The following is a 13,337-nucleotide window of genomic DNA, read 5'->3' as shown; positions in this document are numbered from 1 at the left end:
GATCAACACTACTTTGAGACTAAATAAATCTGTCTGGTGTTTATTCTACAGCGTGCGCAGAACAGATATATATATATATATATATATATATATATATATATATATATATATATGAAGCACAAATAGCAATGTAAGAAGGTTAAAAGCTCTGAAAAGTCGATTTTGCATGTTATGGGACCTTTAAAGTATTTAACATCCTCTCTCAAACAAATAATTCTTGCTTTTCAACTCAACCTCCTCCGCTGCTTACGGGAACGTGTAAGCAAATTCAAATTATTGTAACTCCTTTTTTCTACTACTACTCATTTTGTATTAATTGGGCATGTAGTACATTTTACTTTATATCATTTATCAGAAAGAAACACATTATAAAACCTGCAATTCTTACAATAAACAAATAATTGAATCTGTCTTCTTTTAAGCATTTTCCAAACTTTGAGTGGAACAGCTGCACTTAGGAGGTCAGCAAACCCTTCATTGCATAATACTGTCCAAAGTGAAGTATATTCCTGTGTAACATGTGTACCAGCCCCGTGCCAGACAGTGGGTAAGTGAGTTAGTATTGATTCACCCGAGCCGCTGTGCAAGAACACACTGACCATAGTGGACGCTCAAAATCTGTATCGCTTTTAGCACCTTCTCGCTTGAATGCACCTAGCAACCAATATTTTTTGACTCATACAATATTTTCAATCAGAGAGACTTTTTAGTGGTTTTATTATGCCCTTCTCTCTTACAGTACTTGTATGTTACAGTTGCGGTAAAGAACCAGCTGCCAGACCAGCCAAGACAATAGCACTTTGACTGTTCTTTCACATGCTGTCTCTTGGATTTCAAATAGGCGTGATTGACAGGCAGATTAACCAATCAGAGAACCGCATTGTCTGTTCGTCCCCAAACAAATATGGCGGCTTACGAGGAAAAAAGGAAATGAGAAGTTTGAAACAGATTTCTCCAGAATCAACAAGCAAAGCATTAAACTCTATACATCTAAGGTCATTAAGTTATGTACCGTATTTTCCGGACTGGAAGTCGCACCAGCCAAAAAAATGCAAAATAGAGAAGAAAAGAAACATATATAAGTTGTACTGGAGTATGAAATGCGGTTGCAAGTGTGAAAATAACAAATAATATCACATATAAGTTGCGCCGGAGTATAAGTATATAAGTATAAGTATAAGTATATAAGTATAAATAAGTATAAGTCACTCCCCGGCCAAAACTATGAAAAAAGGTGCAATTTATGGTCCGGAAAATACGGTATTCTGTTCTGAATGTTACAAGAATCCATTTTCTGGATTTGAGAGTTTTCTGATGCCCTCTTATGGTTGCATTAGAACAGAATGTAGAAGGGACTGGCTGTTCAGGAAACAGAACCAGTGCAGTCAATGTATAAGCGTTTGATTATTTACAGATGTAACATGTACTAACTAAAGGAGTATAGATTACAACACATTGTTAGTTGTAGCTAATTAAACCCTATCTCTCCATATCAGCAGTATACAGGCCGCAGCTCTGTGATACCCATATTAATGTCCACTCCTCAGCAGAAGGCCAGCACCCCCGAGAGAGAGCAAGAGAGCAAGAGAGAGTGTATAATTTATCAGTTGTCAGCAGCCCCCTCTGCCATGGTAATTTTCGACCTGACCTGGTGTTACGGCTGTACAAGTGCAGCACGCATGTTTTCTGTGTGTATTTGGCTTTATGACATGGATTATTACAACGCTCTGGTGTGATTTATTATGGCCAGTGCAAGTGTGTAAATCCGATGCAGCAGTTTAGAAAGGTTGTGCAATGTGCAGCAGCAGAGACAAAATACGATCATTAAGGGTCACCTATTACAGGAAGTTAATATTGTTTTAGGGCTTCAATAAAGAATCAGGGTAATTAGACTTAAGTGATTATTGTTGATAATGTAAATCATCCCTCTGGTAGTCAATCAAATCAATGACTATCAGTGGTAATGATTTACAATTTGCGCAGAGGGAATAGGTTTTGTTGGCAAAATAAAGCAAAATTAGACAGCTGCTTATTAAAAACTGCTTTGTCTGTAAATCCAGGTTTTCATAGGCTGCATTCTTATTCCTCCTCGAGGGGGGAACTTCTTGACAGATTCAAATTTATTCAAGCTTCACATCTGATTATCAGTCAACCAGTCCTACAAATAATTACATTCATTAATTATCAAAATTAATTCATTAATCAAAGCTTTAATTGGTATGTCTTTTGTGACTGATTAAGTTGGAAGCAAAGAAGGAAGCAATAATGTTATTCAACACTGTTTCTACATGTAACCATGCATATACCTGAATTATTATAGATGTAACAATAAGCAAAATAAAGTGCTATCCTATCACCAAAAGTCTCAAAATAATAGTGTGGGCTGTCACAATATATGGAATAATAAACTAAAATACAGAGGGAAGTGCAAAGACCATGGTTCTTCCTTCTATTTCAGGGCAGATGAAGAAGTGTTGAACTGTTATTATTCCTTTATAGGCTATGACTTACTACACCAAAGGCTTGTCAAGGCAGTTTAAAAGGAAAAAGTAGTATTTTTTCAATATCACAGTTAATATTGTACCGTGAAATTAATATTGTGATAATATCATCTTTACATCCATTTGAATTACGTCAACTCTATTTTTACACAATTTATTATCTCGACTTCCAGTTGGCTGTAGTTAAATTACTTTTGATTCACAAATGTGGTTTAAATCACTTGATTGCTTTTGCCTACACCAGTCATGAACCAATTTTGTTATTTTGATTTGATTGTTGTTAATTGCGTATGCTCAGTTTTAAATTTTCCATGGATAAAACTATTTGGTGTTTGAGAATGACTTTTGGATGAAAGTTGATCGTCTTTTTACCATGGATAAAACTACATAGATAAATATTGCATCACATTAGGGCTGCTCTCGATACTAAGTTCCTGACATTGGTGATCAAACGATATTATGTCAGTCCAACAGAAAATTGTGTTTTAACGTATTAGTTGAGTTTTAATCATCAGACGATTGTAGAAACATCTCCATATACCCTTATTTTAAAGTTTCCAACATTTTAAACCAGCTTTTTTAGTAGCGTTGCAAATCTTCAAATCAGTGATGATATTATCTACATTTTGATATACTGCCCGTGTCTAAATCTCACTACATTTTTGATACTGGGTCAATTTTGTATTGGACACAAGAGTTGTACGTTAGAGACAGTTTCTTTTTATATATGTTTATGTAAATTGACACCCAGGAGTCAACAAATTGAACAGAACATGCTGCCTAAACAAAACATCTCAAATCACAGCATCGCCTCCTTACTCCAGGTTTAATACAAAATACTGTCTGGCTGTTCACAACACTCACAATCATCATTCATCATGTCCAGGACCCATTAGAGTCGACCGGGAGCATTTTTTCCACAACAAGATTACCTTGCCTCCCCAGTCTGTTTTCAATCCGTCCTTGTTGTGTCTTTTTATGACGTGTTTACTGTCCCTGTCCCAGTTTTCTGTGTCATTTACCACAAAGAAGGTGCTGTTCAAAAGACGCTAATCTTAATTTCTGTATAATTTCATCACTGTTTCTATTTTGGTACACACTTCTTTTACTTACTGCCAGTACTTCAGTCGTCAAGCTCTATGACTGACAAATGAAAGCAAATCCTCTGCCCTACAATCCCAAGCCATAAATGTGACTATTGTAATTACATTCATCCCAAACACTACTTTAAAAGGCTTACGGTGCAGTTGGCAGAATAGTTTTAAGCTGGTCTCAGAGATAATACATGGAATGCCAAAATGTGCTACAACAGGACCTCAGCGCTAACCCAATTAAACAAATCCTATACAATTTATCTGTGTGCAATTTAAAGTTTAAATTATGTTTAAGGACGGGCGTTATATATAGTTTAAGTATTGGAATCGGACAACATAGACTGATATCCACCAATATCGGTATCAGCCAATCGTCTGATAATTGGCGCCAATTATAAATAAAAAAAATTATAATAATAATGATAACTCCGTAAAAATGAAAATAGAAGCGCCATTAGGCAAATAATATGGTCGTGTATTAACATGGAAACATGGAAAAAATTATGTCCTGTATTTATGTCCATGTATTTAGTCCTGTATTTATGTCCATAAATACACTGCTATTATTTTAATTACTTATTTATAACTGAAAAGTACATTTGTGATCTTTACTTCAACATAAAGAGTTGCTGCTATGGATTTTTAAATCTAAATATAAATGTCGGAAAATGACGGTTAGGGTTACAGCAACAGCAGCAAGCCGAATACCAGATATGATATTGGACCATTCCTATATTATGCTATTCTAAGGTCAAAAGGGATTTGTTATTGGACATCAGTGGTTTTGGATCGTAAGCTGTTGGAGTCGTATAGTTTTACCCTTGGACCTTTTCCAAAAGCTGACTCTGTTTTATTTTTGCCAAGAATAGACTTCAGCATTTTGTGTCTCGATATGATCAGGCAGTATATTATCACGCTGCATAGGGTGTATCTGAATTAATTGTTCAACCTGGCGTAATCAAAGTTAGCCTGGCCTCCATTCTTATTTTTATATTATGTATTTTATTTATTTAAGGCAAGTGGCTTTAAGTGGTACACTGTGAGATGTACTTACATAGAAAAGAAAAAAATGGTATTTGGAGGACTGATCAGGCCAAAGATTCATATTATTCACTACAGATTGTAGTTATATTTAGAATAAACGATACACATTTACCCCCAGTGCTGTGTGACACATCTACTGACACAGAAATACAAAAATATACTGAGTTGTTGTGCACAGGAGGCAGAATTTATTTTTGACAGACACCACAAAATAGATCCATATATATTTCATAATGTTTACTTACTTTGTTCAAAATGTCTGAGCATGGCATAATGTTTATTCACTTATGTGAGGTGTATATTATTACAAAAGTACTCATTATCACGATGAAGCCTTTTGGGTGCAGCTCACCTCCCCCTGAGTCATAGATGAACCATTCTGTACATACATCATCTGCCTGAGTCTGCGGGAGCATATTTCCAAGAGTGAGTGTTGATGCCAACTTCACATACTTTCTTTTGTTGATGGCATAGGTTTTCTTGAACTTATCGCTGAGTTAAAGGTGCACTCTGTCACTTTTGGGTGTTTAGTTAGTCACCTACTTGTCTTGTGATGTTGTTACTTTCCACAATATTGAATTTGACTTGCGGTATCTATCTCCATGGAGACAACAAGTTGACGCGACCAGGCCAAGTCACAGGGCAGGCTCACAGTGTCAAAGTATGTTTTTACATGTATTTTTGAACAATAAACACATAAACATATAAACATAAAATAAATGCATGGCAATACATGTTAAAAGCCTTGGCGGACCATCAGCCTCCAGTTACACAGTGTAAATACACTATATATAATATATATATATATATATATATATATATATATATACACACACATATATATACATATATATATACACACACATATATATATATATATATATATATATATTGTATATATATATATATATATATATATATATATATATATATACATATATATACACAATACAGATACAGAGATGCAAGCTTTGTTTAGTAACTATGTATGATTGCATTGTCCCTGTCAAATAAATAAATAAATAAATAACATTTGATTTATTTATTTATTAGTGAATTCTTCTTCTAATTTCTGTATTTTTTCTTTTAAAGAAAATTATAATTTATCAAATGAAAAAATACCCACAACAACAATTTTAACAAAACGCAAAACTATATAAAATAAAATTAGCCAGGAGGAAAAAAGTAAAATGTCATTATTCAGTCGCAGCTTCCCTTGCAACAATTTTTTACCTTTATTTCTATCTTTATCTGCTCACTTGTTAAAAGTACTGGTATCTTCAATTGCATAGAACTGCCATGTATTCACCATAACTTGATTTACCGTCATAGATTTCCCTTGCTCCCATGCTCCTTTGTGATTTGCTGTGGGCAGGGTCAGCTCTGTTTCTATGGCATCGCTTCCCTTAATCAAAGCGAGGTGGCGCCGACATTGTGACCGCGCCGTTCACCCTTGCTGAGCACTTGACTTGACAAATCCTTCCCTTCTCATTGTTTTATATGGCTGACTTAAGATCTTGTTAAATCCATGTCCTGCCCACAGCGGGTAGTGTCAAAAAGCATTCTGTCTGTGTGTGGGTTAGTCCAATCTTTTAGACCTGAGCACTAATACTCCTCTGGTGTATTACGTTCCTTAATGTTATTCAAGATTTTTTTTTAATTGATTGCTTGTGTTGATTTAAAGCATTTTTGGATTGTAAGTTGTTCTCCTTAAAATGTATACTTTGAATTGGGTCATTATGGCTACATTTATTTAATAGGGGTAGGCAATATTGACAAAAATAATAAATATCTTGACATTTTTTTGGAGTGACCTGTCAAGAAATTAGACATAAACCAATGCTATTCCTTAACACACAGAGAACACAATTCAACTTAGAATATGAAACGATACAGAAACGTAAGACTCTTTGTGTAGCTTGCAAGGGAAAAACCTCGGGCTGGGTCGCCAGGCTGGCGTAAATAGCCTGGCGACCCTCCTTGGTCTCACGACGTTTTTTCTCTTGCAGGTTGGTTCTAGTCACATTATGGATTTAGGCATAATAGGCGGGTCACATTCTCATTGGTTAACTTCACATCAAGGCACTTGTCTTTTACAACAGTCTTTCTTCCTTAGATATAAAGCATGGGTGTTTACCTAACTCCCCTGGGGTGCTACACTCCTCCCTAGGGTAAACATTCCTTTTGCCCTATCTTTACGCCACACAAACAAATACAGTTTTTCACATGCCATTTTCCTCTTAGACTAATGATGCAGATAATATACAAATATCGTCATATCACTATTATCACAGAAATATATTCATATATTCACATTTTATTACATGACCCCATATTAGAAATGTGTTAAAACAGAAGTTGAATCATTAGGCAGATGTGAGAAGTCTGTAGAATGAATCACAAGTGTTGTATTTTGAAGATATTTCATTATAAACAGTATACTCTATATTCACAATGTGCATATCTTCAAAAACAACATTTACAGTAACATCAACCTTTTTTTGTATTTTTTCTGAGTGTAGAAATCAGCTGAAAATTGCAGGGCAGCAAAGAATAGTGCTTACGTAGATATATATATATATATAGTTTGTAATTACACTCCACGCTATACCTTGCAACTATTGTGCCCAAGACTGCTGATGATTACAGTAAACAAATCAGAATGTGTAGCCTCTATAGGAGACAGCAAAAATGTACTCCCCTATCTCTTACTAGTTGTAATTTAATCAGTCCTTGAAATTGTTTATTTCAATATAGTGACGATCCAGAGAAGCAGCGAGAATGAGACTCCAGGCTGTGATTGTAATAAACCTTGGCAAAGACGTCATCAGTACAGTGGCACCGAGCTCATTTGAACATCTGCTTTGGGGAATATTCAAAATGGTGCATTATCTTCAGCTATACATTTGAGTGTTATGTGACTTTATATGTTTTGCCTCATCTCACTTTTGTCTGTTTGTTTTGCAGAGCTGTGTTGGTAGAAAACATTCCAGAAGATGTCCCGTTTGCAGACAACGGCACGTCCCACCTGCCGCTCTCACAGGGGCTGTACAGTCTCCTGGACCAGGCCATTCGTGTGGTGGAGATCGTGTCACCGCTGTGGCTCCTAAACTCCTCTGATTATGAGTCCAGCTTTCAGCCAGCTGCCAGACAGGTAATCATATAAACCCACCACACGGCTTTTACACGTTATAATTATCAGTGGATATTTATAGATAGTATATAACAGGTCAATCTTTTTAGCGTGGGGAAATACAAGAATTGTCTCTGGGGTTATTCTAGATCACAATGAGCTATTGTTGTTTTTTTTGCATTTTTGAAGGAATTTTGCTGGTAAAGACATAAAATTGTCAAGGCGTATGTGTGAATAGTCAGAAAATTCAGAGCAGTGCTTAGGCTGACCAATAGGAGGAGTGGTTGGGAAAATGTGTTGTTGTTTTTTTGTTTTGTTAGAGCATATTATTATTATTGTTAGAGCATAATATTATATTATTGTTAGAGCTCTACCTCCTGAGGAGACTCAGGTCTTTTGGAGTGACAGGGCCACTCCTGAAGACCTTCTACGACTCTGTGGTGGCATCAGCTCCTGTACGGTGTGGCCTGCTGGAGCAGCAGCATCACAGAGAGGGAGAGGAAGAAGCTGGACAAAGTCATCAAGAAGTCCAGCTCCATCCTGGGCTGTGCTCTGGACTCGGTGCAGGAGGTGGGGGACAGAAGGGTCCTGGCTAAATTCACATCTATGCTGGACCATGAGTGCCACCCCCTGCAGGACACTCTGTCCGCTCTGGAGAGCAGCTTCAGTGAGAGACTGATCCACCCTCGCTGTGTGAAGGAAAGGTTCCATAGGTCTTTCCTTCCTGCTGCTGGCAGACTTTATAACAAACACTGCTAGAACTGAACACGTGCAATATTTGACTGACTTAATCATGTGCAATACCGTCATATTCATGTGCAATATTGACTTAACCATGTGCAATTACTGTCATACTCACAAGCAATTAAGGCCATATTCATGTGTATATAACTGATGTAAATAAGAGTGTTTACTTACCGTATTAGTATTATTTAGTCTTATGCTAGCTATTTTTGCTTTACTTTATTTTATTATTATTTACTTTATTTTATTATTATTTTATTTTATTTTAATATTTTTATTTATTTTTCCTCCATTCCCTATTAAGATATGAGAGTTTTTTGTTTTGTTTATAAGAGTTCTTCTATTAACTAGCTAATTAGTTCTTCTTTTTTTTAAAACTTCCTATAAGTTATCTGTCCTTTCCCCCTGTATCTACTGCGTTGTAACACTGAAATTTCCCCATGTGTGGACAATAAAGGATTATCTTATCTTATCTTATCTTATAGAGAGGCATTCAAGAGAATATTTGAAGAGTTCATTTGCAAAAACAGTTATCTCTGTATTTAAAGTTTGTTAATTCTTTCTTCTTACATCTTCTACACATATTATTACTAACAATATAGTTGAGGGGATTTGCTTAAGATGGAATGAAACAGAACGTTATTTTTATTGTACTAAAATACATTTGACTTTTGAAACCACTAGAAAAAGAGTTTAATGCAAGCAAACATTTTTTTCATGAACCACTTTGTCCATATTTCCCTTTTCAGTTACAGCAATGTGGCATGTTACAATAGGAAGGGCATCTGGCGTGAAAGTCTGACAAATTACCTTTTGTCTTGTTTGCTATTCTCATCAAAATAGAGGGCGGTCAAGTGATATAAAAACATAATTTAGTATAGGTTTCAGATAACAGAGGTATGTTGAGCTTTGTCATAGAAAAAGATCTTGCCTGGAGCTTTGGCAGTCTGTGCGCTCGTACTCACAGTGACGTGCTTTTAAACAGTAGGATGTGTCAGAGGTAATGAAAGCCGGGAGTCACTGATTGAAAGTAATAGCTTCTTCTGATGAGATGAAACCTCCCATGTTATCCCTATGGGAAAACCGCAACATCGCTCAAATCACCACATTTTTACGCTTCACACTTTAACAAACTCCTCCTAGGGCAATTGTCCGATCAAACTCATATTTGGGGAAAATCATCTACACAAGCGGGGCATCAAAAGTTATCCATATTTTGATTCTAAGTGCTACGGTCTCTGTGTGGGGGACCCGCAAATAAATGTCACAAATGGGAAAACAGCGAAATCTCTAAAATGACCACGTTTTCACGCTTCACACTTTAACCAACTCCTCCCAGGGCGATTGCCCGATCAAGCTCATATTTGGGGAAATCATCTACACAAATGGGGCATCAAAAGTTATCCATATTTTGATTTTAAGTGCTACGGTCTCTGTGTGGCGGACCCGCAAATATATGTCACAAATGGGAAAAACGCCAAATCCTTGAAATGTTCACATTTATGCTTCACACTTTAATGAACTCCTCTGTGGGCAATAGCTCGATCAAGCTCATATTTGGGGAAAATAATCTACACAAGCGGAGCATCAAAAGTTATCCATATTTTTATTCCAAGTGTCACGGTCTCTGTGCGCTGAGCTGCGCATTTGACCGACATTTGTGTTCATTTGCACTGGTTAAGCACAGCTTTGTACATGTCCAATGTGTCGCTGTCTTAGTTCTTAGACAATTGCGTTAGCGCCAACTCTGTAAAATGCAGAGAGCAGAGTCGGAAGGCCGGCGGCCCGCGAGGGCCGTTGGATGCCGCTTAAGGCTTTAATTAGGCCCGAGCCCCAGCAGGGCGGAGGGCCTATTGCTCGCTGCAACGCTGCCTTCGGCAGCGTTGCAACTGTTCTGTTTGGTACCCCGTCGCCCCTGGCAAGTACAGTGAACTAGCCCATGCCGAAGGCATGGATCATGCATACTTACTCCTGCTATGACAGAAATAGTCAACAATTAGTGAATGGGCGTAGCCCATTCACTAATTGTTGACAACAGCAGCGCGAAGCGCTGCATTCCTCCAAAAACCCTCCTGGCATCGTCCCGTACGCGAGAATCCATGCCGCAGGCATGGGCCATGCTTGTATCTGCTCAAATCAATGGAAGTCTATGGGGAGTGGGCGGGGCATCCCGACGGAATAGGGAGTGACAAGCGCGTAAGCGCTCGTAATGATGATTCCACCCCATGGCGGCATCGGGAAGGCTTAGAGCTTTCAAACGATGTATAATTTGTTGTTATAGTGGAAACGGCTATATTGTTTTTGCTAAAAATATTATTATTATTATTAGGCCCGAGCCTGGTCGTCATCCCCATATAAAGCACTCATTTGCGCTAAGTAGCTCACGAATACGTTCCCCATCTCTTGCATGTTCCGTGCATATAAGCATGTAATGCAAAAATTTAACATTATTACTGTATAGAGGGCCAAAAACACAAAGTGGGCGGAGCCCACTCAAAATTATCGAAAGTACCCGTCAGTGACCAGGGACCCATACCATGAGGTAGGAAAGCGCGAGCGCTTTCCGAAAATGTATCGTTTATGATATTTGAAAAATGGGAAACATTGTTTTCGCATCGGAATATTATTCTTTCTTCTTCTTCTTCTTCTTCTTCTTCTTCTCGGGACCAACCCCCCTATTTTTCACCCAGTGAACATTGACGAAAAGTCACAAAAATGTTCACACCTCTAAAAATCGTGCCTCTCTACATTCTGGCTATTTCCCTTTTCTAAAATAAAAAAAATTGGCGCGTCAGCGCCCCCAAATGTACCAAAAATGCATTGAGAGATGGGAAATGACCCAAAAAAAATCTGATCGTAGAATCATGAAATTTGGCGCAGAGGTAGATGGTGACAAGAGAAGTAAAAAATATTATTACGGCAACGCCGTCCGCCCAACCAAATATCGGCCATATTGCTTCAAAAATGGCTAAACATGACTTCGGAGTTTTTCCAAACGTCGTACTTTTACGAACTCCTCCCAGGGCGTTGGCCCTAAAAAGCTGAAATTTGGTGAAAATGCTACTGAGGAGTGGGACATCAAAAGTTATCCAAATTACATTGATACCTCTCACGGTCTCTGTGCGGCGAAGCCGCAAACTGTAGCTAGAATTTCAGAAATCTCCCATATTTAAAATTTCTGCCGTTTGCGCAGATAAAGTCCGAATTGCGTCAAATTAGAATCAGTTGTTAAACTCTTTGCCCTAAACCTACTTGAAGTGAAATAAATTCATTTGGCGCCACAGCGCCCCCTACAGATTTTATATGGAGGTTAAATGTTTAGTTTTGCGAAATTATATGAAATTTGACACACAACTCAATTTTAGCATCCCCATCAAAAAAGTCAATGAGACCCATGTCATAATTGTTATGGCGTTGCCGTAACGATGACCGAAACCTTTCATGTTATTCCAATGGGGAAATCGCCAGAACATGTTTACACTTTAGACTTTCACAAACTCCTCCCAGGGCGTCAGCCCTATTAACCTGAAATTTGGTGAGACTCATCTTCAGGACCATCAAAAGTTATCCACATTTTCATTCAAAGAGTCACGGTGTCTGTGCGGCAAAGCCGCACATTTTGCCAAGAATTCAAAATAAAATAGCTTTTTGATGGTAAAACAAAGGGGAGAAGATGTGACAGCGTCACAGATTCAGCAGTAGGCGTAATAAAAGGACAATTGGGGCGCGTTAGCGCCCCCTCCTCTTGCGGCGTGGCGGCGGTGTGGCGGCGGCGTGGCGAGGGCCGATCATTGCCGCTTGCGGCTATATTTATTATTATTTGTCTTGTTCTTCATCGCTTTGAACTCTAATTTGACCCCCTGAACATGCTCAAAAACTCACCAAACTTTGCCCAAAATTCAGAATCGGCGAAAAATTTTGTTTTTTCTGGGCCATTTTTTTTTCCGTTAAAAAATGGCGCGACAGCGCCACCGACAAAAGTCAAAATACATTGCGCCTATGGGAGACGCCCCGAGGTCAACTTTGTCGTAGAGCTACGAAATTCGGAACACACATTCCTCTCGTGAGGACAACAAAAATATATTATTGTGGCCACGCCCCCAGATTTACCCTATGGCCGCCATCTTCCTTTGAAAATGAAAACACGCTGTGTTAGCCATTTTGTTCACGTCAAACTTTGACAAACTCCTCCTAGGGCGTTTTGCCCACCGACTTCAAAATCGGCGGACGTCCTCTGGACAAGTGGGGCATCTAAAGTTATCCAATTTTTTGAGATACCTTTTACGGTCTGTGTGCGGCGCAGCCGCAAAGTTGGACAACTTATTTTGGAATATTGCAGATCTAAAAATTGCTCCCATTTGATCAAAACAAGTCAGATTAGGACCAAATTTGAATCAGTTGTTAAACTTTCTAGTTTGGACCAGTTTAGGCTGACAAAATTGAAATGGCCGCGATAGCGCCCCCTACAGAGTGACCTTTAAATTAACATTGAAGGTCAAAAATTAGTTTTACCAAAATTGTCTAAACTTTACCCAAAATTCTATTTTGCCGTCCCGATCACAAAAGCCAATCAGACAAATGCCTTAATTTTTACGGCGTAGTCGTAGCGATGACAGAAACATCCCATGTTATCCCTATGGGAAAATCACAAAATCTCTCAAATTACCACATTTTTATGTTTCACACTTTAACGAACTCCTCCTAGTGCGTTTTGCCCACCAACCTCAAAATCGGTGTACGTCCTCTAGACAAGTGGGGTATCTAAAGTTATCCAAATTTTAAGGATAACTTTTACGGTCTCTGTGCGACGGAGCCGCAAAC

General features: G+C 38.1%; 1 protein-coding gene across 1 annotated transcript in view; it reads left to right on the top strand.

The window, feature by feature from the left end:
- Positions 1 to 13,337, top strand: part of LOC140351291 (inactive phospholipase D5-like) — a 64,937-nt gene that overhangs the window by 40,835 nt on the left and 10,765 nt on the right. The window contains exon 3 of the mRNA XM_072437071.1: positions 7,607 to 7,793. Within this exon, the coding sequence (XP_072293172.1) occupies positions 7,607 to 7,793 (187 nt within the window). The remainder of the gene's footprint in view (positions 1 to 7,606; positions 7,794 to 13,337) is intronic.

Source organism: Eucyclogobius newberryi, unplaced genomic scaffold (assembly GCF_026437365.1).
Source record: "Eucyclogobius newberryi isolate DKJ021-1_F unplaced genomic scaffold, fEucNew1.0.hap1 SCAF_8, whole genome shotgun sequence".
Classification (NCBI taxonomy): Eukaryota; Metazoa; Chordata; class Actinopteri; order Gobiiformes; family Gobiidae; genus Eucyclogobius; species Eucyclogobius newberryi.
Note: the sequence above shows the minus strand (reverse complement) of the source record. Positions and strands in the feature narration are given on the sequence as shown.